Here is a 27,111-nt window from a genome sequence, read left to right as displayed (position 1 = left end):
ATGATAACACGGCTCTGGGTTGATTTTTCCGGAATGGGACATGGACCTTAAAAAAAATTGTTTTGTCTTTTTGGGGTATTTATTGCTTATGGTAGCTTAGTTTATTACGAGTATTTTGATATTTAACACATATATTTTTATAAATAATAGGTTATTTGTACGAACTAATTTATAAACTCTTGCATAAAAATCTTCAGGTAAATTTGTCAGTAACGCGCTCGGTACCGTAAACCGTCCTGCATTTGTTATAGTACACACATCTTGATTCATTAGATTTGTTTGGCTTTGGTTTTCATGCTGTTGGACTAGCTAAATTGCAGTATGAACACAGATTTTTTCACAGCTGTTTGAAATAAACAAACATCAGTGAATTTATTTAGTAAAAAGTGTTTGTTTACTGTTTGCATTTGGTAAGGTTATTTAGTCAAGTTTTATACTGTTGTGTTTTATTCAGTTGTTTCATAATACTTATTGACAATGACTAGAAGTAGTAAACTGTTCAAGAAGAGGAAATTTACTGGTAACCAGCATAAAAAGGTCAGTGAAGATCTACAAAGTTCTGCTAAGCCTAGGCCTAGTGAAAACCAAGCTAGTACAGCTCACTCAGTCTCATTTACAAAGTTGTCCTCTAATCTAGGTGAGCCTAGTTACTCCAATACTCATCCTTGTACAAATTTAATCATTGATTTGAAGATACTAAATGAAATTCTAAGAACCTTTAGTTTATGCAGAAAATGTGGTAATGGAAATCTTTCGATAAAAGAAATTCCAAGCAAACGAATGGGCTTCCCGACAAAAATATCTATTATTTGTGACAGTTGCAATGCTAAAAGTGACTTTATGACTAGTCAAAAGACCCAATCTGGCCAATATGACATCAATCTTAGAGCTGTGTATGCACTTAGGTCAATTGGTAAGGGTCATGCTGACGCTTTGATGTTGTGCACGATTCTCGATATCCCTGGACCCCCTGCTAAATTTATGAAGTACAACAGGGCAATTTTTCCTGTTATTAAAAAGGTGGCTGAGGAATCAATGATTGAAGCTATGGAAGAAGTTGCAGATAAAACAGAAAGTAAGGATTTGACTGTAGCTATAGACGGAACGTGGCAGAAGCGGGGTTTTAGTAGCCTAAACGGAGTTGTTACTTGCACATCCGTTGAAACTGGTAAGGTTTTAGATTTACATGTTCTATCAAAATATTGCCATGGGTGCCAGCTAGCTAAAACTGATGAAATGAAAGAAAACCACAAGACAGTATGTGAATTAAACTACGAAGGAAGTTCAGGAGGAATGGAGGTTGAAGGTGCCAAAGCGATTTTCTGTCGTTCGATGTCAAACAGGGGTGTTCGCTACCTAACTTATTTAGGTGATGGTGACTCAAAGGGACATGCAGCAGTCAATGAAATTAAACCCTATGGAGCTGATGTAGAAATAGTGAAGGAAGAATGTATTGGACATATACAGAAACGTATGGGCACCCGTCTGCGTAAACTGTGTAAGACAAAAAAAAAAAAAAAACTCAGTGACGGTAAGCCTATTAGAAGCAAAGGTTGCCTAACAGACTCTGAGATTTACAGTCTTCAAGTCTACTATGGAAAGGCAATAAGGGAAAATTGCCAGGAAGTAGCCAAAATGAGACAAGCTGTTTGGACAATTTTCTATCACAAAATGTCTACAAACGATGAACCAATGCATGCTCTATGTCCGAAGGGTGGACAATCTTGGTGTGGTTATAATAGAGCCAAAGTGACAAAAGAAATATTTGATCATAAACATTCTCTTCCTAAAGCAGTGCTAGCTGAAATAAAGCCTATTTTCAAGGACCTCACAAACAACACAATCTTAGAAAAATGTTGTTTGGGAAAGACCCAAAATCCAAATGAGTCTTTTAATGCAATTATTTGGAAAAGATTGCCTAAGACAATTTTTGTTGGGATCACAACCCTGAAAGTAGGAGTATATGATGGTGTAATTTCTTTCAATAAAGGGGCACTAGGAAAATTTAGTGTGTTAAAAGCATTAGGCCTAAAAACAAACAAATGTTGTGAAGCGCGCCTACGTCAGATAGACAGAGTGCGGATTCAAGAAGCGGAGAAAAAGGTTCTTGATGTGGAAAAAATCAAGAGAAAACATAAGAGACAGGAGAAAAGGAAAAGATATGGTAAAGGAAACCACACAGACTATGGAGCTGAGATGTTTTAGTATGTGAGTAAGCATTTTTTGTAAATACAGTGAATGGTTGATCTTTTATTGCGTTTTCTGAAAATAAGTATTTTAACTCACAAAATCCCCGTTTTCTCGGAAACCATTAGAGATAGACACTTCAAATTTTTACCAAAGATAACTATCACTATTTTACACCTATAGAGGCAGAATTATAATGTTTAATCAAATAGGTTATCCATGAAAAAATATTTTGTGAGTAAAAACAGGGTTTCTTAAAACAATATTTTAAAAAAATTATATTTTGTTCCCCAAAGAGATTAAAGTTTTAATTCTGCCTCCATATCTTCATAAATACCCCCCAAGTAAGCTGTAAAAATTTCAATGTTCTACCATTAATAGTTTCAGAGGGCATGAAAACAGCAAAATTAACATGGGCGGTATAGAGTGTTCCATGTCCCCTTACAGATCGACTGACACATTTTTTTCCGTGTTTATCGCTGTTTTGGTGTGAGATGTTTGGAGCCCAATTTTGCACAAATCTTTCTCATACCAAGATCTTTAGTGAATATTAGATGAAACGTTTCTCGATTAATGTTCAGTTCTTCTGCAATCATTTTCACGGATAATTTTCGATCAGATCGTACGAGATCACGTACACTAGTCAAGTTAACGTCCGTCCGTGAGGTTGACAGTTGTTTACTGCGGTCTTCATCTTCAACATTTGTTCTGCCTCCACTAAACATTTTATGCCAACGAAATACTTGAGCTCTTGACATAAACTCCTCTCCAAAAGCCTTCTAAAGCTTACCGTAAGTGTTCGTTGGGTTTTCACCCAATAGAACGGAAAAATAAATAGCATACCGTTGCGCAATATTATGCGTTTCCATTTCCGTAACGTGAGACACAAACACATGTTAACTTATTACAGCACAACTCACGACTGAGCAGTTGCACTGATGTGCTGCTTGGAATAAAAATAGCTCATAGATCAAGGTCAAAGATATTGTGCCTACGCAAGCCAGCAGGGTTGCAACATATTAAAAAGAAAATCAGTCTCATTACTTTATTGTCACACTTCGTAGGTCAAAAGCTTCTAGAGGCGAGAAACATTCAGTAGCTTTAAAAACACTTTTGGAAATTATAGAGCTTGAGTAGACTATAATCTACTACACTTTGTCTCAGCGTACGATGCATACGATAGATACGTAAGGCTGACGTGCCTATGCCTGCGAGCTAGCCATGTTTTCAAGAAAATGTTTTAAAAATAGATAACTTGAAAACACTATGAGTAGGCTCGATTATGATTACTACCTTCCACCAACTAATAGGTTAAAGAAGCCCAAGTATTTTGAGTTTTATTTCAGTTGCGTGCAAAATCTGCTACCTTCTTAGTTTTCCAAAGATAATGATTGATAAAGAAAGCCATTATGATCACTATTTCGAGTAGAATGGTTGTTAGTAACCCAGTTATAATTCCAAACCTTTTATTATTTAACCAAAACCACTTTAAAACTTTCGAGCCAATTTTCAAATCCAATTTTGTGATGTCTGAAGTTAACCTACTTCATACTTCCTGGTTGAAATTCTTTAAAAAATAATTTCACCAGAATGACGCGAAGATCTAATAACTATTAACCATAACCAGAATCTTACCCTATACAAACTACGATATAAAGGTAGCTAAAACAAAATAGTTCGTTGATTTAATGAAATTTATTGGGTAAAGTTCTAGTAGTAAAATAAATTATAGATGAAAATAATGTAGAACTAAATATTAATGAACGGTTAATAGTATTTTAGATATGGGACTTGATAAGGGTTTGTGTAGCAAGGTTCTGCAAGTTTCGCAATAGGGGGGACAAGAGCAGTGTCCACTATGGGCGTTCCTGCGTAACGTGGGTACGGATCGCATCCATAGAGCAGATCTGGGTCAGGTCCCGCGGCAGGCTGTGCTTCGGGGTCGGGTGCTGGTGCTGGTCCTGGGCCTGGTGCTGGTGCTGGCGCAGGAGCTGGTGCTGCATTTGGAGCTGGACGGGGTATTGGGGAGGGCGCTGGAGCTGGCTTGGCATAGGGCCCGGCCCTGGGGCCTGGCAAACCAGACACTACCGAGCAGACAATTAGGAGTCCTGAAAATTAAGAAAAATATCGCATTATTTTTTTGTTTTACGACATTTAACTCTGGTTGAAATAAGTTTAACAAGTCTCACGATTAGAAGCGCTAAAATATAGATAACCTCGTCGTATATATATATATATATATATATATATATATATATATATATATATATATATACTTTTATTTAAGATTCCCAACATATGTGAATGTATGTGTGATTTTACCTCTTATAAGTTATAGAATGTACACATTGTTAAAAAAAATTTTTTAAACTAGATAGCTCGTTTTTTTTTTTTGTTTTTTTTTTTTTTTGAGCATGCACATTCCGTTTACGATGTTACTGTTACCAGTCATTCTACCTGTAGCCATATGTTGTAAACATAAGAGTTGTAACCATTTTTCGACACTAACCTAAAGGAAAATGTATTTTGTATAATAAAAATGTTTCCATTCAATTCCTAAATTTCTAAGCAAACATGTGAAATTTACTTTTACTATATTGATGTCAACATATATATATATATACTGTATATATATATATATATATATATATATATATATATATATTTGTATAAACAGTATTTGTAAATATATTAGAAGAGTTTGTTAGTTAGTCGTAACTAATGAAAATCTTATTTTTTTTCATTGTCTTGTAAGGTTTCAAGATTATGGAATTTCTAAATGTTTGAAAGTGTTCCGATTACAATTTTCGCCCCAATATAGAAATATGTATTTTTGAAATCTATTTTGTACAGTTACATTTATTGTTAACAATATACAATTTTATACACTCGTATCTCAATAATGAATTTGTTTTTTCATTCTATTGAACACCATTATATTTACCATTTTTATTACAGATACTGTACACTAAAAGCAATATTAATACATTCATATGATTTATTTATTAAGAACTAACCGATATAAATTTTCTCCTTACCTACAAAAGCAATCATTATGGTAAGACGTCCCAGTGACCACTTAGAGCACAGTATAGCGTTATATAGCTATACCGCAACCCCTGTTAATTTATATTGTGCTACACAATAAATATCTCATATTGATATCAATATATTTATCATGTGTTTGTTCACTAACAAAGTGAAGTCTTGAAATGCACGTGGATGAACCACGGGCGATCAGTGTGTTGATACATGACTGGATGACCTTGAAGAGATGTGGCATAGGTCGAGAGACGGACAGTTTTCTATGTGTTTCTACTTAGCTGAGTATGACGTCATAACACGATATGATGAGCCCACCTGTTCCCGAGTAGATCCCGCTAGGTAACATGTACATCTCGATGATGGTTTACTTGGATCGATAACATAACTATAATTTTTAATTTTCATGGTAAAATTAATAAGGCTTTGCTTACTTAATTTTTGGGTACTTTCTTAAATCCATCAAAATATTATGAAATAACTATTTGACAACATCCTTTTTTAATACAGGCTTTCATTAGTGTTTAAAATCCCTCAAAAAGATTAGGGATACATATTTTTGTTCCTAAAATGAGAATGAATTTTTAGCTCAATTTATAATCTACCTATTACAGTGATTAAACATAAACGTATATACTCGTATATCTACGTATCATCAAGATTTTTCAAGACAAGGGTGAAAGCCCTAAGATAAAATTAGTTATATTACAATTACTCTTACCTTATGGTTGAAAGGATTTTACCCAAAATATACATAAATGTTCTTCACAGCAATGAATGGAAGGAGTGTCCACAACCGGATTTAGAGCCAAGGTGTTCAAGCTCCCAAATAACGTTCGTTTTATATACACAATCCTAGATAAAGCTTGATGATGGATTTATTTTGACTGTAATATGCATGAATTTTCTATGAGGCAACCAAGCATGGCTTTACAGCATTGTTTTAAACAAAAAATCTGACTCCTAGAACCAAAGCCCTTTGCTTTCAATTTTTTTGAGTTTTATGTGATCGGATGGGTTTTAACCACAATTTATATGAACGAGTTGTGTCATAATTGTTAACACATCTATATTATGTTTATAAATATATTAAGCAGAACTCTAAAAATCTGGAGAACTAATGACTGCCTAATGCCTGGAGGTCCTGGAGGCTGAGAGCTTCCAAAGGCCGAGACCTTCAGAATGAGATACCAGAGGCTCGAACCTGCCTGAGATCAGGAGCTGCAAGAGACAAGGGGCTTCCTAAATCCACGATTTTCCAGAGACCTGAAGTATCTACAGGCTGAGAGCTCATAAGAGAAAGGAGGATCCCAAGTTTGGAACCTGCTAGAGGCCGGAAGGTTTAGAGGTATAGAATTCCCAGAGGCTGGGAGCTATCAGAAGGCGATACCTGCCAAAGGATCAAACCTGCCACGAACCAGGAGTTACTAAAGACCGGTAGCTGCTTTAGGTGGCGATCTGAAGACCAAAAGCTCAAAAAGACCAGGAATTTAAAGTGTCTGTAGCCGAGGGAGAGGGGTGTTTAAAGAGTGTTTTAAAAAGGTCGAGAGTTTGGCGGAACTGGAAGCTTCCAGAGATTGAAAATACTTATAGTTTCATAGACCAAGATCTCCCAGAGGTTGAGGGCTCCTAAAGCCTGAGAGCTCACAGAAACTGTAAACACTCATAGTTCAAATTCTTCACCATACCACCATATAATGTTTTTGGTGAATAGTTAGTAGTATTTTAGCTTTAAAGGAGGCAGGTTTTTAGTGACGTAAGTTTAAATGCGCCACTCTGTTTACTGTAACATAAAAGATTGTTAGTAAGTGAAATAATACTATGAAATTGATTTTTAAGTATATCGAAGTTTAGATATTATGTAATTATGGTGGTTGCTATTTAATTCAAGCAACATAAGTTAGCTAAGATTTTAAATAAACTTTTAAAGGTGAAAACAATAATTTAATTAAAATCAGTTATTTTGTATACTAATTGTTCAAAACCCATAGACACAAAATATTTATATTCCACTAGGATTCCATTTTCTTACTTTTTAATTTTTTTTATAGTTTAACATCTTAATTGGTTGTTAGTGATGTGCCGCTTCCGAACATTCTTTGGGTTGTCCGGATTTAAGTGACAATCAGTCTTAGCTGTAACTAGTATATGTAATATTGAAAACTGTAAACCAGACTCAAGGGAATACTTTAAGGACAGTGGTGTCCTTACTTTTTAAGATTGTTTAACTGCATTTCAACAAACAACGTTTTACAAAATTACTTCATAGCACATAAAAAGGTACCATTTAATCACATTTTCTTTATATTCTTTTCAAACTTTTTACTAATTTACTACTACTTATCGAGGTATTACTTCGTTTGGTGGCGCCATAACCAATTACCATGAATTGAATACATTTAATATATTTAATTCTCTTACATTATGCCCTTTACCATATAATTGTGAATATACGATAATAGTTTTATTTTTGCTTCAATTCACACAACCATGTTCAGTTTAAATTTCGGATGTTCCGAACTAGTGTTCAAACTAGTCTCAGTCTTGTTCCAAGTGCCATGGAATTGTGAATATACGATAATAGTTTTATTTTTGCTTCAATTCACACAACCATGTTCAGTTTAAATTTCGGATGTTCCGAACTAGTGTTCAAACTAGTCTCAGTCTTGTTCCAAGTGCCATGGAATTCATATCAAGACTCTTTTCTCTACAAGATGGTAACTACCTGGGTGTTTACTTTCTTAACTCATTACAAATTATAACTTTGACTGCTTATGTATTCGATTTCAAAGAATAAACATTCAAACTTTTATATAATCAGTCCAATCTATCACATTGGTTTTAGCACAATTGCTACAAATTTTTATGCTTTATTTACGAGATTCTTACTGAACCAATGTAATTTTTCAATTGATTATACTAAACATGTGGGAAATCTTCTAAACCCATTTATAAACCTTTTTCACCTCCCTGGAAATCAAACCCATGACCTCATGATTAGAGGTTGACATCCTTACCCCTAGACTTACGAGGAAGACTTCAATTTAACAGCCCCTAAAACCAAACACATTCATGAATGAAAAAGGTACCAAATACAGTACAATCATCGAATACGGTACTGAAAATGCAGTAGTTTTTTTAAAGTTTGCATTCGTAAAAAGCACTTCTTATAACGTACCGTTAAGAAAGAATAGGATCACGCTCTTGAAATCATTAAAATATCTGAGTAGTTAGGAACACAAATATAAGGCTTATATTTTGATTTGTTTCAACCATCATAATTTATATGTTTATTTAGTAATAAATAAACAAGGAAACCAGCGATGTTGTATTATGGAGCCCTATGATACTTTTTAATTGGAAGAAGTCATATCTAAGTTGCATATTATTTCAGTGTTTATTGACAGGTGAAACAAAATTCCAGCTGGCTTTTATTTCAGGGCTTGTGCTAGTGTCGGCATTTTTGGTACGAACGAAATATGGCATATACCATGGTCCATTTTCCTTGTTCCCACGATCGAAACAATATATACTTACGTAGGTCTGAGAAGCTCACTTTATTTTAAAAATTACTAATTTTGGCCCCTTTAGTTTACTTCAGGTCTAAGGTATTTCCGATACCAAAGTATCCTTAAATTTTTTGCGCTGATCAAGGAATATATACATACTTAGGCTTTAGAAAGTCTACTTTGGTCAAAAAGTGTCTACTTCTTTTTTAATATACTGTATGATCACAATTTCTAAAGAAATTTATCATAATAATGTTCAGTATTCATCTCTAAAATATAAACATAACAATTCATGAATTTCAAAAGAATGTATCTGTTTTTTTTTTTTTGTGAAGTTCCACTTTTATAACATCGGAAAACCAAAACTTTATACGATGTATATAGCTCTTTCTAGGGTCTGCGAAAACTTTAAAATCCCTATGGGTGATTTATTTTCATACAAAATATTTAATATGTTAGGAGCACATTACTGTCAATTTTTATCTTTTTTAGGGCATTGGGTGATTGAAAATAAAATATAGTTCTTCTACGGTTTGAATCGGTATTTCAATCCATGTTGTTTAATCTTCGTAAAAACTTTACAATAGTTAAGAGCGTATGACACATAACTAGAAACACCTATGTACGCTAATAACCAGCAACATGTTTACTTATGTTTTTCAGATACACTGGTGGGCCGATATGACTCTATGAACTACATTCAAAATCATGAATTATGACTATATAAACTTTCCGAAAATTTAATGTTTTCACTGTCTAAGTTTCAGTTGATAACTATTCGTTGGGAACCTGTCAAAGAATATATAACGTCCATACAAGGTCCATATTCATTGCTGGCACTCATACTGACCTTTGCTAACCATTTATTATAATATGTCCTATATTCTTTGTACATTACGTCACGATTAGTTAGAGTAGCCTAAACAATTGAACTATGCAGACATTAGAAATAATTATTATCCCGCTGTGCTAACACTCCCATAGGATGTGAAGTACATCGCGAAACAGTTCAATACCATAAAACCAACAGGTGTTAATTGCTTACATTTAACCATTGAAATTCAACACATTTTACTTTAACAAATACAGTACTGTCATGATTATTGGGGTATCCGGTAGATTTTCAAAAGTAATATACGAAATCAGCCTATCGCAATCGCACAATGGTAACACTTAATGAAATTTATTGCATAACTTTCTTGCTTGTAATGCAAATTGTAGAAACGATAACTGTCGCAAAAAAGCTCATATAATTTAAATATGGTACAAAAATGTATCTTGTAAATGTCTCGCCAAAGCTCGTTGGCCAGTTTAGTACGCCATTACCTTTGAATAATTTTTCAAATATACACGATTCCATTATTTATAAACCTATTTAAAATACACATTTCTGGAATTCTTATAAGATTGTCAAAACATTTTTTACAAGCAATATTTCTGTATCTGCAATGGTTTCCTATATAATGGTTATGTTTAAATTCTATAGAAGTGTTTCTCTCACCAATAATTGGTAATAGGAAAGCTTAAACAAGTTCAAACTTGGTAAAAAATTTATATTTTAGATATTTCAATTAAGTTTGATTGCTAAATTAGTACGCCGTTTCTTTCTATTGTATCGGACGTTTGAATATTTTTATAAATTTACAACTTCTTCATTTATGAACCCAAAGAACAAATAAACTGATTTTAAACTTTTCTTAAAATGTTTTTGGATTAAAATGTGTTTTTAGATACTAAGTATATGAGAATCTCATTAAAAGAAATTAATAATAATCCAGCTGTCGCAAAACCCAACTATTTCTTCTAACTGAATCGGAAGGTCGGTTAAACTAAAATACGTTATTCTCATATACGCCTAATTGTCCGAAATGCCATGCAGTTTCAGTATATGACCACCACTATAGCCATTTCCTCACCATTCTTGAGATAATTTACAAAAAATAAAATAACTACAAGGTTGAAAATCTACTTAACCTCGATAACTACTCGATAGTAAAGGGTTGTAAATTTTTCAAGTTCATTTCATATGGATATTTGAAAATTTAACACTTCCCCTCTCCCAAAATCTACTCTCTAAATGAAACTTGAAAAGTAAAACCTGTTTGGACATTTATTTTTAAATTTATTATTATATATATATATATATATATATATATATATATATATATATATATATATATATATATATATAGTCTATGTATATAGACTAGGTATCGTAATATAAACAGGTGTTTAAATCTATCCTTGTTAGACTTTTTGGCGAGTTTTATTCTTTATCACGCCAAATTACAATTCAAAATAACTCTGTTTCTCCGTTACCTCACTTTCGCTGTAATATTAAAAAATATTTAACTTATTTTCTATAAATAACTTAAGCAACATTAAGCTTAAGTGTAAACATTAACCTCATACTCGTGTTTTATGCTGTATTTAAACCTGCAACAACTTTGCTTCAACTTGCAAACAGTGCAGTTTTTATATGATTTATTTCAACTGACAGGAATAAGGTTTTAATTAATTTTTTAGTTATAAGATATAAACTTCAATCTGTTGCCAGATTCCCTGTAGGAAATGAGTTTATGAACATTTTAACATTTGAATAAAAATGTTTGGATTATAGACATCTAAAATAAAGCCCATGGTAACTAATACCAATTTTCCTGTTGATTTTGTTGACCTACATAATACAAATAGGTAAAGTGTTACGAGTAGAAATGTCTTAATTAGCTATAGACTCGAGATTTTCCATGCGGTCTCAGTGAAGCCTATCGCTTCAGGGGATAAAAAATACCCGATTATGTATGTCTGTCTGTTCCCACGATCCTCCAGAACCGATTCTTCTATAGACGTTAAAGAATGTTCTTGAAGCTGCATTTTTATACAAGCAACATCAGATTCAATTATAGTGCATATCATTCCATGTTATTTAGTTGAACGTTAGCAAATATTTTTTGCATTGGTGTTACTGGTAACCAAGATGATAAACAGAATATTGCAGAGTAAATAGATTTTGAAAAAAACTGAGTTCATTCGTATGACGTTTTAACATGTGACATAGTAACACTTGTAGCTTACTATGTACTATATACTATGTATTGTACTATAAATCTGAAAGTTTGCATGCAAACTCAGTGAAACCTGTTCCGCGGCACGTAATGGGGCGTACTCCTACATTCTATCAAGTTTGTCTCTACAATGCTTTTGGTCATCAAAAAGTAGATTCATGGTTATACGGCACACTCTTCTAGCAGACAGTTACCAAGCTTTAAATAAATAGGTTTACCCATTTTAGCCTTACTTTATGATCATTAACAATTGTGGCACAGAGGTGGAGTTAGGAAATTGTTAATTTTCATTTTTTGTGATATTTTGTTCAATAATCATTTCATATTTAAAATTGTCATAATGCAGAGTGTTATAACTAATAAAATAAAGGTAACTTTTATAGGTCTTATGAATACCAAATATTTTAACTATTATTTTTTAAACCGTTAAAGAGGATATCTAGATTAAATAAGGACAATAAAATATATCTATGTATATTTTCAGAAGTATGTCTTTAATCAAAGAATATTAAAGAATTTTTTATAATTTTTGGATTTTGAAACAATTAATGTGAAAATAACAACGAATACCGTTTAAAAGTCAATCACACGACACATTTACTCAGTTTAACACATACATGCAAAGAAATGCCCAAAACCTTTTGCTGTATGTGTAATATAATCAAATAATAAGAATTGTGAAATATTACTTTTAGAGTATTTAGACTTGGGTTGTCAGAATGGACAGGGTAAAAATGTGAGTCTTAAAATAAAATAAACTAAAGTTTTTAATTCCTTTCACTTAGGCTACTTACAATTTCCTTTAGTTCATTAATATTTTTATTAAATTCTAATAACCTACATATTTACTTCTCCAACAGTTTGCTTGCAACTGCCCAGCTTTCTTATGCACTAGGTTATGCAGAAATATACTATTTCCAACACCAGTTCCCTTCCTTATATTAAGCAGCGATTTTAAGAATATTTATCTTAAATTAAGAATATTAATATTTTTCTTTGTAACAATTCTCCCTTCCTGTCCTTTGATTACAGATAGGCTCAATACAAAGCTGACTTTATACCTTATTTTCGATTTCATCTCTCCCTCATATGGGCTATATTCTTCCTCAAACCTGATACTTAATTTCCTACATATTTTTAAATGACTTGCTCAACAATCAAATCAAGTAACAGCTCACCTTCTTTGGACTGACATACATATACATTCAATTGTGGCTAAATATTTGGTTCTAATATGCAGATCAAATTTACAGTTTTATTTTAAACAAATCAGGAGCTGGATACGATAAATAAAGACAATTCCGTTCAGTTAATTTTACTAAACAAATTCCATTTAAAATATGAGATTGGCTCAGCTACTCTACCAACCCACGTGGCCAAACACCCCCGTATGATTATCTGTTGTAGTAATTTAACATTTATTTGTTTATCTTCAACATATAATTAACTAATTTTTATTATTTTTAGATATTTTTTTATTATTATTTTTTGTTAAAAACTAAAATTGAATTAAATACAGGACTGGGTGCAACAAATGCGTTAAAATCTTTAGTCGTACTAATAATCATTATTTTTATAGGTTGTACTTTACAAAGTTAATAAACAGTAAATTACCCGTGTAGGTTAAGTGTATAAAATTTAACATTATGCTTCATACGAAAATGAAAAATATTTTAAACAAATGCCACACAACTAATAATTAAAATTCGATCTAAAGTCTATTCCTGTCATATTCCCTCAAAATTTAGTTAAACGAGTTTACCCAACAATCTTCTTGATATATTTATCAACTGTCAGAATATATATATATATATATATATATATATATATATATATAAACATTAAAATCACAAAAAGTACTTGCTCTGTGGTGTAATGGTAGCACGTTCACCCGGCAAGTGAGAGATACGGGTTCGACTCCCGGCGGAGCTAGTACTTTTTGTGATTCAATGTTTATTGAAATTAAATATGGCTATTGCCATTTATACAGTTTAACGTAAATAAAAGTCGTTTGACAGGTATTTGGTCTTCCGATCATATGTTAGTTTACTTATTTAAACGCATATGTGACAGATACGGCCAAATACAAAATAATTGAATCGGAAAAAGTAAGCGCTCTGTGGTGTAATGGTAGCACATTCACCTGGCAAGTGAGAGATCCGGGTTCGACTCCCGGTAAGTACAATTACAAATATATAAATTTTATATAAGTGCATACATCAATAAATTGTATATCTTTACATTACTCATGTATACATGAATGGGTAACACCAAGCGTTTCCTTTATCTAACATGAGCAAGTATAAAGAAAGGCTTATGTGTCAAATACAATATATTTCTATGACCCCAATGTTCCATGCAGAATACGTTATAAAACACTATATCGATTTTATAATTACTTGTAATTGTATAGTTTTAAATATTAAAAGTATAACTTATTGGTTATATTAAAACAAAATTAATACGCCTCTGACAGTAGAAATGGTAAATTTATTAATATTAATAACTTTTTCAAACTTAAGCTCTGAATATGTCTTGAGAAAAAATAACTTACAATGGTTTTTTTCTAAATCCTCTCTATTGTAAATTCTATTGACTAATAAATCCAAAATGTTTTGGTTTATAAAAATAAAATAATTTTATTTCCTACAAAATTCCTTCTAGCAAATTTAGACTTGTTTAGAAAGAATGTTTGAATGGTTATATTAATCATCAGTTTAATGACGATATGTATTTTCTTTCTTAAATATGCAATATATTCAGCACTCCTACTTATGATTCGATTTTCTGTTTAATCCCATTTATTTGGTTGAGTAAATACTTACCTTAACTTACTTTTAATATAAAAGACACTTTATATTGTGCTTACTGTTTAGGTTTCTTAATCCCAAATTACTCTTTAGACCTTGTTTCTTGTTTACCTACAGCAAGGTCCAGAATTATTGGACTTGGCCACGTACATTTTTTGTATATTTTGAAATTTAATTATTTAATTTTACAGTCACTAAATAATGATAGTCCCTAATGAAACACTAGACGTTAGTTTTAAGAAATACATATTTGAATGAGTGACGATGGCCGTGTATTCTTGTTGAATCTAAGGTAGACCAATCCTCTAATACTCATTTATGAATAGCCAGCGTCTAAGTAAACATATCGCATCTAGAGTTTAAAGTAAGCTTAACTTAGGTAACGGTCACAAAAAAGACTTCAATCCTGCCTTCTCTAGTATTATCAATGCTGATTGAGTATGGCATACCATTCATAAATATAATAAGATATTGGCCAAATTATACATTATCACTTGAATTCTCCCAAATTACTAACCTCAAGTAGTTTCATAAACTTCTATTCCAGGAGAGCTGACTAATAATGGCAATATCGATTTTAGCAATACTTTTAGTTACGATAAAAATTACTAAAAAACCCTCTCATCCTACTCTGATTTAAAATATACCAGTAAAACAATTTCATATGGATGCACAGCCTTAGCAATAATGGCTTAGTTTGTTACATCATTATACTATCAGATTACTTCCAAATCATCCTACACAATACAACCTAAAATGGTATTATGAATTTGCTTTGACTAGGCCGTTTTATACTTACAGGAGATTAGAGATGTACTGTAGTGAAAATTACTATGATTTCGAGATGAAGATTTTTCAAAATGATATTTCAGGGATTTTTGTTTCTTGTTTTATGTCCTCACTTGCTCGCGTGTCTTGTAGACTTAGTCATAATTCACTGCACGATGTTTAAGGACATTTTGTCTTACACGAGACGGTGCCTCGTTATGCTCCTACTTTCTCACGGTCTTGTAGACATCCATCATTCACCGAACGATGTTTAAGGACATTTTGACTTACAGGAGACGGTGACTCGTTATGCTCCTACTTGCTCTCGGGTCTTGTAGACATCCATCATTCACCGAACTATGTTTAAGGACCTTTTGCCTTACAGGAGACGGTGACTCGTTATCCTCCTACTTTCTCACGGTCTTGTAGACATCCATCATTCACCGAACGAAGTTTAACGACATTTTGTCTTACAGGAGACGGTTACTCGTTATGCTCCTACTTGCTCTCGGGTCTTGTAGACATCCATCATTCACCGAACTATGTTTAAGGACATTTTGCCTTACAGGAGACGGTGACTCGTTATGCTCCTACTTGCTCTCGGGTCTTGTAGACATCCATCATTCACCGAACTATGTTTGAGGACATTTTGTCTTGCAGGAGACGGTGCTTCGTTATGCTCCTACTTGCTCTCGGGTCTTGTAGACATCCATCATTCACCGAACTATGTTTGAGGACATTTTGTCTTGCAGGAGACGGTGCCTCGTTATGCTCCTACTTGCTCTCGGGTCTTTTAGACATCCATCATTCACCGAACTATGTTTAAGGACATTTTCTCTTGCAGGAGACGGTGCCTCGTTATGCTCCTACTTGCTCTCGGGTCTTGTAGACATCCATCATTCACCGAACTATGTTTAAGGACATTTTGTCTTACAGGAGACGGTGACTCGTTATGCTCCTACTTTCTCACGGGTCTTGTAGACAGCCATCATTCACCGAACTATGTTTGAGGACATTTTGTCTTACAGGAGACGGTGCCTCGTTATGCTCCTACTTTCTCACGGGTCTTGTAGACAGCCATCATTCACCGAACTATGTTTGAGGACATTTTGTCTTACAGGAGACGGTGACTCGTTATGCTCCTACTTGCTCTCGGGTCTTGTAGACAGCCATTATTCACCGAACTATGTTTGAGGAAATTTTTTCTTACAGGAGACGGTGCCTCGTTATGCTCCTACTTTCTCACGGGTCTTGTAGACATCCATCATTCACCGAACTATGTTTGAGGACATTTTGTCTTGCAGGAGACGGTGCCTCGTTATGCTCCTACTTGCTCTCGGGTCTTGTAGACATCCATCATTCACCGAACTATGTTTAAGGACATTTTCTCTTGCAGGAGACGGTGACTCGTTATGCTCCTACTTTCTCACGGGTCTTGTAGACATCCATCATTCACCGAACTATGTTTAAGGACATTTTGTCTTACAGGAGACGGTGACTCGTTATGCTCCTACTTTCTCTCGGGTCTTGTAGACAGCCATCATTCACCGAACTATGTTTGAGGACATTTTGTCTTACAGGAGACGGTGCCTCGTTATGCTCCTACTTTCTCACGGGTCTTGTAGACAGCCATCATTCACCGAACTATGTTTGAGGACATTTTGTCTTACAGGAGACGGTGACTCGTTATGCTCCTACTTGCTCTCGGGTCTTGTAGACAGCCATTATTCACCGAACTATGTTTGAGGAAATTTTTTCTTACAGGAGACGGTGCCTCGTTATGCTCCTACTTTCTCACGGGTCTTGTAGACATCCATCATTCACCGAACTATGTTTGAGGACATTTTGTCTTGCAGGAGACGGTGCCTCGTTATGCTCCTACTTGCTCTCGGGTCTTGTAGACAGCCATCATTCACCGAACTATGTTTAAGGACATTTTGTGTTACAGGAGACGGAGACTCGTTATGCTGTTACTTTCTCCCGGTTCTTGTAGACCGCCATCATTCACCGAACGATGTTTAAGGACATTTTGTCTTACAGGAGACGGTGACTCGTTATGCTCCTACTTCCTCTCGGGTCTTGTAGACATCCATCATTCACCGAACTATGTTTAAGGGCATTTTGTTTTACAGGACACGGTGACTCGTTATGCTCTTACTTTCTCCCGGGTCTTGTAGACAGCCATCATTCACCGAACGATGTTTAATGACATCTCGCCTTATAGGAAACAGTGAAACGTTACATTCGTATTTTCCCTAGGGTCTTGTACGCTAAGCCATGGTAAAGACTTTTCGCTGTCCATTCAAAGGCGCTCAGTGATTTCCCAGTTAAAAACTATCTGTCCTTGGTGCAAGGTGGTAAATTGTGGATCATAGACTTCCACCAATGATCCTAGGAATAGTTTTAGTGTGCTCTGTATAGATATTATACAGGCAAGTGATAATATATATAAATATTTCAGATGTCTATCACTGTTTTTTACACTACAACTAAAAATTGTACACACTCACACAATTTAATTGTCAAATACGAATTTCTCGTGCCTGTCAGTTTAAAATTTGTTTTGGTTCCTTTCCTACTTCATTCGTTATCCCAAAGCTCTGACCACAGTACAAATTTTAAAGTATGTTTGATATTAAGTAATAAATTTAAACTATGGTACATTGTGTTACCGATATATGGATTACAACACACGGCTACGTAACAATGCTTATTCAAATACTTATTGCTTCGATTTTGATAATTGAATTATGTGTACTTTTCCGCGCTAAATTTTAAAATGCAAGTCGCTTTTTCTACCATAATCAACAAAATTTAAAAATGGTTAAATACTGAGTCTTCTAGTAAGATCTCCTTTTAATTTAAATCATGTACACACTACTAAATAATCAGGTCCAGCCAACTGCTATCAGGATCTCATCTATACTAAACACTTTGTAAGTGGAAATATAAATAATGTTCACCAGACAAACATAGTTATTTTTTTATTCAGTATTCGTAAAAAAATCACATATAGTAATGAGCTGACAATGTACATATATCTATTAATGGTGGTTAATATAACGGAAATCCTAAACCGTTGAAGCCTAAACCACCACAGCCTAGACCACCGAAACCCAGACCGTTGTAACCTAGACCACCGTAACCCAAATTACCGTAACCCAATGGGCCATAACCAGCGCCCAAACCGTAACCTCCAAATCCGACAACTTCCTCCACGATGACGGGCTCAGCGATTGTAGGGATGGGAGCGACTAAAGCAGTGTCGACTATGGGTGGGTATCCATACTCCACAATCCCGGGATATCCTCCATATCCAAACCGGTCGTATCCAGCTAAGTAAGATGGGTCAGGGCCCGGCCTGGGGAGTCCAGACACAGCTGAGCAGGCTACCAGAAGTCCTAAAAGATCAACACATTTAATTTTACAAATACTTTTTTAGTTTTACTAATATTTATTTTACTACAACTCCATTCTAGATAAGTACATACTTTTTTGTTCCGATTTAAAAAATTAAGCACTCTACACTATAGCTTGTATTAATTTCACTCAAATAGCAAACATTATTTATTTTAAAAACTTAATATTAATGTGAATACATGCCTGATGAGCAGTATTCACTGCGATATAAAAAATGTTTTACTAAACTTCATCTTGAAATAATGTACCTTCTAGAATTCACTTTCGAAAACTTCCTTACATACAAAGTAAAAGTTATTTCTTATTGTATACTCCATGTCCTTTTTTATTTATATAAAGCTAGTTTATGATAAAATATAGACTAAAACATTATCCCTAAGCGTTATTGTAATATTTATTCCCATTTTTAAAACTGAAAAATGTGTTTTTCGTCAGAACTAGGCGTTAGATTAGTGGAAAAAATGTGATTCTTACCCAATGCAAGTGCAATCATCGTGCTAGAGAGAGATACCGACTGTTCTCTGGGAGCTCAATAAACCTTATATAATAATTCCTGTTAATTTATAGGACTCTCTCCGATAGCATGCCTTTCCCATGTGTTTGTTCACATACTTTTCGTAGCTATAAAGGTGTGATATCAGCAATAATTTATACGCTTCTAGTTTGCCATGCGTTCAAGCTCAAAGAAAGTTGTGTCAACTAATGCTGTAATATGTGACCTAAATATTTTATATCTACAAACACACAGCATTGTTAGTTTAAATTTTTTATAAAAGCGAGTTTTTCATTCAGTTAAAAAGCCAAGTAATCTATCTACTATGACTCTGATTTAAATATTTTCCAGATAAATGCCATATCTTATGGTGCTCACTCCAAAAGGCACTTAAATTGTTCGACGTGACGGTGCTTAAGATTACACATTTTAAACTCCTTTTATTATTCAAATTAAATTAACTTAGATTAAGTTTCAGTTTTCAATTTTACTATGTCCATTATATCTTCATGGGATTGTATTAAATTCCAGAAATTAAAATAGTTTCTCTAGTAGGTGGTAGCTTTAAAATGTAATTCCACAGGGACCGACATAAAATTAACAAAATATTGAAACTAAAATGCTACCATTGAATAATAGGAATCATAGGAAATTAATCCGTTTTTCTAGAATTGCTTGTAAAAAGCTCATACGTACATTCCATTGGTCTTATATTTAACGTGAATTATTGAAACAATTGGATGCTATTCAATGATTCCTGAAAGACCATTTGTTCAGGCGAAGCTATTGGCATGGATACGTAATGGCAAATGCAGTAGAATGGATAACAAGCCTAAAACAAAATTACTACTGCTGGAAACCTCATCCGCCTATATAACTTATTGATTTTTAGACCTTACTGCTATCACAACTAGATTCTAGAAATCTTGTAACCGATATTACTTGGATATTTACAACGTTATCCTTTGGCATTGATCCATTTACTCAATTCTGTTTTCCGATCCAAGCTCTTGTAGAATACTGGTTGAATAGCAACCACATTACTAATCTCCATATATTAATTTATCAAAAAATCAACGAGCCTTTCCTATATCCGTGTCGTTTTCTTTCAATTTCCTTCATGGACGGACACCATGCGCCAATTTTGCATAGTTCCTAGAGACTATGACGTGTTACATAGACTTATCTTTGACCAAGGAAGAACTCTTTTTGTATCATAAAGTAAAAGGGTGACTTAATTATTCACTAAAAAGGCCACGGGACCTGTGTCTAGTTGCATGCAATGCACCCAGTGCAGTATACAGTCAGATTCTTCAATAGACCGATGCCAGATGTAAGGTTTTAATTGGTGAAAATTACCTACGTAGTCTTTTTATGTCCACAAAAATACTCTATATTTTCACTTCGAGGTTCTATTCAGCATGGGCAAACCTACCTTGTCTAGTATCCATTGTAAATAATAATGAACGCTTTCTTACAAATAATGATGTTGTGACGCAAAAACCTTCCATTAAGCATCATAATCCACTACTCTGAGCTTAAGGAGTTTGGTTGATACATCTAATTATACCGTGATTAAATAAAAAATTATTATGAATATTTTAAATCTCTAGATGTGTTTAGTGTTTATTTCTCATTAAAACCTTAATCACAGTTGTGCGCTTGGCTAAGTAACGTTAACCGCGTTGAGAATAATAAGGAGATCTGTTCAGGCCTTTAGGAGACGATGGCTGTGGTTTTTTTATAATATTTGCCTTAGGGTTTTTAATACGCGTTAATGCGCAGTTCATACTAGGACTTTTCAGACTGGCTTTGAACGTTTTGCTTGGCATATTCCAAAGTTTTTTAAAAAACTTTATCCTCGGTAATGCAGTACAACAGATGCCCGGTTCTCATGTGGATTAATTAGAAAATTGTTTGGGTTTAGAACTTACTTACTCGTGATTGTGCAGATAATTTAATACTAATTGATTACTGCAGAACTGGAGAGCAGAGTATTTCAAAGTTTGACCAACTTTTTTTAAATCAAAGGAAATCTTAATTTTACTGCTTCAAATTTCTTTTTTGAATCAATTTCCACTTTAAAAAAATATGGACTACAATGAAAAGCTGTTTATTCACTCAAGAAACAATGCTAATAATTTCCTAATAGTCCATAGTTGGGGTAAGAGGGCAAGATGGCGGTCGGGCTCGATTGATATTTATGTTGCTTCTCAAATTGAGAAACGGTCGGCAGAAATTTTTAACTCCTTTAACAAGTTAAATAGTTATTTCTTTATTTGATCACCTTTAATTATTTTGATTTTTGAAATCTTGGCATGTGAAAATTTCAGTAGCCCTCCTTCTTTCCAACCATACTGCTCCTTCTAGCAAGGAACGATATAAAAATAAAATTTACAGTTAATTCGTAAAATATCTGGATACACGTATTATTCCTGTTGTTAATGAACAAGAGATTCATTTAGGAATAATTTAGGTATAATTTAAGAATCTCTAACAACCTTCAGGTCCCTGCACATCACACAGTTTTTTTCCAAAACAAATCTCCGTTACAATGCGATTAATCTGTTTAACAAACTCCTTACGCACCTCAAAACAGAGTCAAATCATTTAAAATTAAGAAAAGGGCTTAAGTTAGTTCTCCTTGATACATATTTTTACAGCGTCCGTGAATTCCTGACTGACGGCTAATTAGACAACCTTGCAGTTTTAAAATATCTTGAGAGTTCAAGTCGTTTTAGTTATTTTATTGACGATTGACAATGCATGTAACTGTGTTACTTTGGTTGAATAAACGAGTTATTGAGTTATTATTATTGAGTTATTTAGGTTGAAATTAAATTTTATTTATAGCTCTGCAGGAAAATGCATTATATATAATACTTTTAAATTTTGTTGCAGGATGAAAATGAAGAGATCATTCCGCTGCCGTAATTTAAATAATAGAAGATTACAATAGAAGACAGCCAAATGTTTAACCTGTCGTTGGAAATAAAAGCTCTCTTAAAACCTATGAGTTGCTATAAGGAAGATACAACCCACATGGAAGAAAGTTTTTCATTGCATTGCTGTGTATTTAATTAATACGGCTACTAAAAAGTCTACTGGTGTTGGCATCAATTTTTAGTTGGAAGATTTATTACATACTGCTTTAAGATAACTGTCCTAAAGATGTAAAAGATAAAAACAATCTTTTGGTCACTTCATAAAGGATTACAGGCACTTGATTAAAAAATAGTAGGGCATAAATAGGCAGTTGTCTATAAAATAAAGTCCAAAGTCCAATATAAAGTCCAATAAAGTCCAAAATAAAGACTACTGAAGATAACAATATTTTACAGCCCAATATAGTTTGTATAGTACTTTCTATGTTTGATTCTGTGCATGCCTCAAGCATGATATAAAGATATGTAGCTTTATAAATTAACACGTTTTACATCCATTTATGACTTGTGGAAATTATATTTTTGAATTAAAAGTAATATAATAAAGCAACATGTATTTGCTAACGTTTTTCTTGTAGGAATACAATTTTGTAAGTAAAAAATTTTTTTTTTGTCAGCTTTCATTTACATGATATTTATTCCTTATTAAACAATAAAAAATATTGTTATATTTTTCTACTTTCTGCGACCAATATTATCTTTAAAACACAAAAACGTTATTTCAACTAAAAATGTATAGCTTAACCTTAACCTACAACTTTTAACCAAAAGTGCTAGTGGATATTATTTAAATAATAAATCCCACTAAATAGTTGCGTAGCATTTATTACCCTACCTTGTTTGAGCCTACAGTGGAATGCAAACTAAGTTTGTCTGATCCATACTTGTGTGTGCATGCATAAAATGTTTAGCTTTCAGTTTGATAGTTTTTAACAAAAACTTTGGTAGAACAACTTAGGTCCTAGATCTCTCATGTACAGTATAAATCACGTTTAATTTTTAGCTAATAATACACAAGAATCGTGACCATGAAATAATAATTACAAACAACAATATTGCAATTCATAGAACAAATAGTAATTGAGTTGACTTGGTCTTTTGGTTACTTACCCCATAAGCGGTCTGTGTACAAGGGCTCATACAGAACAGAAATTTGTACATCCCCAGGCAGACTAAAGAGATTTTTTGTCAGTCCACTGAGTGTTAAGCTTCAATACTGCTCAGCCAAATTCAATAATTGGACATGCACTGTTACATAAATCATTCTTGTATACAGAAAGGAAGTTTCATGAAACATTTTTAATTAAGAAGTCTTTGTTGATATATCTTGTCGCATGATATACTCCAATGTTTTTTTTTTTTTTCATTAAGTTATGTTTCATATGTTTAAATAATAATGTTCCACTGAGCTAGAAAGGGTACGTACTGAAATAGTCGTGATTTGAGTCAATTGTGAACTCAAATCAAATTTTGCCACATTTAACATTGACTTACCACTCTATTATATAGTCCTTTTTACTCTATGAATAAAAACATAACATTTTGAATCTTATATGACTGTACTCTGTTGCTTCATAAATATATTTATCCTCCTATTTTCTCTTTGCCATTATGGTTACCAATAAGACCAATGTAAAAATATTCGCTAACGCTCAGCTAAATCCCATGGAGCTACATACACCATAACTGCACTCAGTGTTTCCTATCTAGAAGTGAAGTTTCATGCAAAATTTCAAGTTGCTATATCAGATTGTTTTGTGGTATCATCCGGATAACATACAGGTATACAAGCTTTGCTACCGTTGTCTATAAACAACATAGAGTATGATGGTGGTGTATATAGCCCCATAGGTATTGGTTGGGAGTTAACGAGCATGTATGCATTTTTCTTATGGGTAACCATTATGAGAAAGAGAGAATTGCTAATAAATACATTTCTGAACAAAATGAGTACTTGAGTATGATATTTTAACATTTGCCACAGTAACACATGAACCTAAATTAAATGAGCTACAGACTTGAAATTTGGCATACAACCTAAGCGAGGCCTATTACGCAACACATGGTGTGGCAGATGGTCGCTGTCGTTAAAGATATCCTCGTATGCAGATATCGGGTTGTCAAGATGAGTTGACGATGCAGAGCTCGTATTTCAGATTGACCATTGAATTGGGCGAAAGGATTTTCGCGTTCTACTTTGTACCTTGAGAATGGAGCGTCCACTCTCCGATAAGAAGTTGCTGAGAAAACATGAAATCATGAAGTTGCCTGGCACTTCCTTATCAACAAGAAAATTGGAAACTAGAAAATCCAGTGTTTGGTTCATTCATAATACGGCACCATATTCAAAACCAAACCTAAATCAACAAATTTGCAAGTAATTATCTTGTTTTCTCTGCAGTAAGCATATACTATATCCAGTCTGATACCACAAAATACTGCAATACTCTTCAAAAAATGTAAATAAGGATTGATATAATTATTTCATAGTCTTTGTATTTAGGTCACACTTAGATGAATATATAAGGAATATGTCAGAAACCAGCCCTTGTAGGTTTATTGCATAGTTAAACCATTATCAATCGTAAAGTGTTACAAAAGGCTATTATCAGTTAGTGAGTGCGGTTGATAACGGCTAAACTGGCTATTTCCAGTAATTTGTTTTAAGACCATTATCAGTTGATGAGTACGACCGAAGGCTATTATTTTTAGTGAGAGTGGCTGCAGACCTTTAGCAGTTAGGAAGTTTGGTTGAAGGCAATTATCAGTTAGTAACTATGGCTGAAGGCCATTATCAGTTATTAAGTATGACTGAAAACTATTATCATTTTAGTGAGTGTAACTGCAGACCATTATCAGTTACTGAGTGCGGTTAAAGGCCTTATCAATTAGTGTGTATGAATGAAGGCCATTATCAGATATTAAGTATGAGTGAAAGCTATCATAATTTAATGAGTGTGGCTGCAGACCTTTATCAGTTAGTGAGTTTATAAGTATTATACGTTAGAGCGTGTGACTGAAGGCCATTATCAGTATTGCGAGTGATTGAAGGCCATTTTCAATAAGTGAGTGTGATTGAAAGCCATTATCAATTAGTGAGTGTGACTGAAAGCCATTATCAATTTGAGAGTGCGGTTAAAGGACATTATCAGTTAATGTATAGGAATGAAAGACATTGTCAGTTATTGAGTGTGACTGAAAGCAATTACAAGTTAATGAGTTTGACTGAACGCAATTACCATTTAGTGAGCGTAGCAAACCTTTATCAGCGTGTTAGATGCAACCATTATAAATTATTGAGTGCGTTTAAAACCTTTATCAGTTAGTGAGTGTGACTGAAAGCTATTATCATTTAGTGAGTATAGCTGCAGAGCTTTATCTCTGTGTTTGTGTGTGTGTACGCGCGAGGGGGTGAAGGCCGTTATCAGTTATTGAGTGCGTTTGAAAGCCATTATCAGTTATCGAGAGAAATTGAAAGTCATAATCCGTTAGTGTGTGTGGCTGTAGGCCATTACCAGTTAGTGATTGCGGCTTCAGCCTATTATCGGTTAGAGTGTACGCCTGAAGGCCATTGTCAGTTAGTGAGTGTGACTAAAGGCCGTTATCAATTAGTTTAGAGCGCCGAAAGCGTTTACTAGTTAGTGAGTGCTGTTGATAGCCATTATAAGTTAATGAGTGTAAATTAACGCCATTATCAGCTAGTGATTGTGGATACTGGCCATTATTAATTAATAAGTGTGACCAAAAGCCGTTATCAATTATTTAGTGCGTTTGAAAGCCATTATCAGTTATTGAGAGGTAATAAAAGCTATTATCGGTTAGTGAGTGTGGCTGCAAGCCTTCAACAAATATTGAATGCGTTTGAAGGTCATTGTCAGTTAGTGAGAGAGACCGAAGATCTTTATCAGTTATTGAGTAATCTTAAGGTCATTTCCAGCTTAGTTATTATGACTGAATGTCATTTTCATTTAGTGAATGGTGCTGAAGGACATTATCAGTTAGTGAGAGAGGCCGAAGGTCTGTATCAGTTAGTGAGTAATCTTAAGGTCATTACCAGCTTAGTTATTATGACTGAAGGTCATTATCATTTAGTGAATGGTGCTGAAGGCCATTATCAGTTTTGAGCATCGTTGAAAGCCTTTATCAGTTAGCGAGTGCGTGTAAAGGCCTTTTAAGCTAGGCAGTTCCTATGAGTAGGGATTGCAGCTGAAGGCCATTGTTAATAAGGAACTGATAAAATTGTTTTGCATACATCACTCTTACCTGCGCCCATTAATAAATTGTGAAACAACACATAAATTTAGTTCACAATAAATATCAGAAAGTTTTGCTAATATATATTATAATGTACCCGACAGATCCTTCTTTAAATTTACGTTTTGTATATGTCTGTCAGTCCGTGTGATAATAATGACAGAAAGTAGAGACTTGAAACCTTTTAAATTGACTCCTTTTGTTTGAAGGAAGAGCTATATGGATTTTGAATTCATAAGATAAATATAAAGATAAAAATATAATATTTTAGATTCTTCTTTAAATTATTATAGCATGTTTAGAGTAAACAAACTCAGTACAATCATATGCTATTGTTTAGTGAGTTACTAACACATGTGATGAAGCTACTCCACTGGATTGGTGACTAAGTCTTTAGTTAATATATCCTGTCAAATTCTTCAATAATGCATTAAAACTGAATATTAATTTAAAGGGTAATTTAAAAAATACCCTATTTTGCTATAACTCTTTACAGAAACGTTCTACAGAATTGAAACATGGTACATGGGTTCCTATTGGTCTAAAAGAGAGTGCTATTAATTTTAGGTGAAGCAATAAAAGGGTTCTTCGTTTGTTTGTCTGCCCGTTTGTGTGATA

The 27,111-nt window shown here is 33.7% G+C and overlaps 2 protein-coding genes and 1 long non-coding RNA gene across 3 annotated transcripts; 1 reads left to right on the top strand and 2 right to left on the bottom strand.

Moving 5' to 3' along the window:
- Positions 1–3,863: 3,863 nt before the first annotated feature.
- On the bottom strand, positions 3,864–5,378 carry LOC124366188 (cyclin-dependent kinase inhibitor 1C-like). The gene is made up of 2 exons (XM_046822550.1): positions 5,226–5,378; positions 3,864–4,295 (listed from the first exon to the last, which is right to left on the bottom strand). Exons 1-2 carry the CDS (start codon positions 5,239–5,241, stop codon positions 3,955–3,957), a joined length of 357 nt encoding a protein of 118 aa, XP_046678506.1. The 5' UTR covers positions 5,242–5,378; the 3' UTR covers positions 3,864–3,954.
- Positions 5,379–5,438: 60 nt separating this feature from the next.
- On the top strand, positions 5,439–23,050 carry LOC124366190. Its single transcript, XR_006922790.1, has 2 exons — positions 5,439–5,571; positions 22,196–23,050. It is a non-coding gene; the product is annotated as an uncharacterized LOC124366190 (long non-coding RNA).
- Positions 18,351–19,430, bottom strand: LOC124366187 (shematrin-like protein 1). The gene is made up of 2 exons (XM_046822549.1): positions 19,276–19,430; positions 18,351–18,782 (listed from the first exon to the last, which is right to left on the bottom strand). Exons 1-2 carry the CDS (start codon positions 19,292–19,294, stop codon positions 18,436–18,438), a joined length of 366 nt encoding a protein of 121 aa, XP_046678505.1. The 5' UTR covers positions 19,295–19,430; the 3' UTR covers positions 18,351–18,435.
- Positions 23,051–27,111: the final 4,061 nt, after the last annotated feature.

Source organism: Homalodisca vitripennis, chromosome 7, assembly GCF_021130785.1.
Source record: "Homalodisca vitripennis isolate AUS2020 chromosome 7, UT_GWSS_2.1, whole genome shotgun sequence".
In the NCBI taxonomy this organism is placed as follows: domain Eukaryota; kingdom Metazoa; phylum Arthropoda; class Insecta; order Hemiptera; family Cicadellidae; genus Homalodisca; species Homalodisca vitripennis.
The sequence above is the reverse complement of the archived record's forward strand: the minus strand, read 5'-3'. Positions and strand labels throughout refer to the sequence as shown.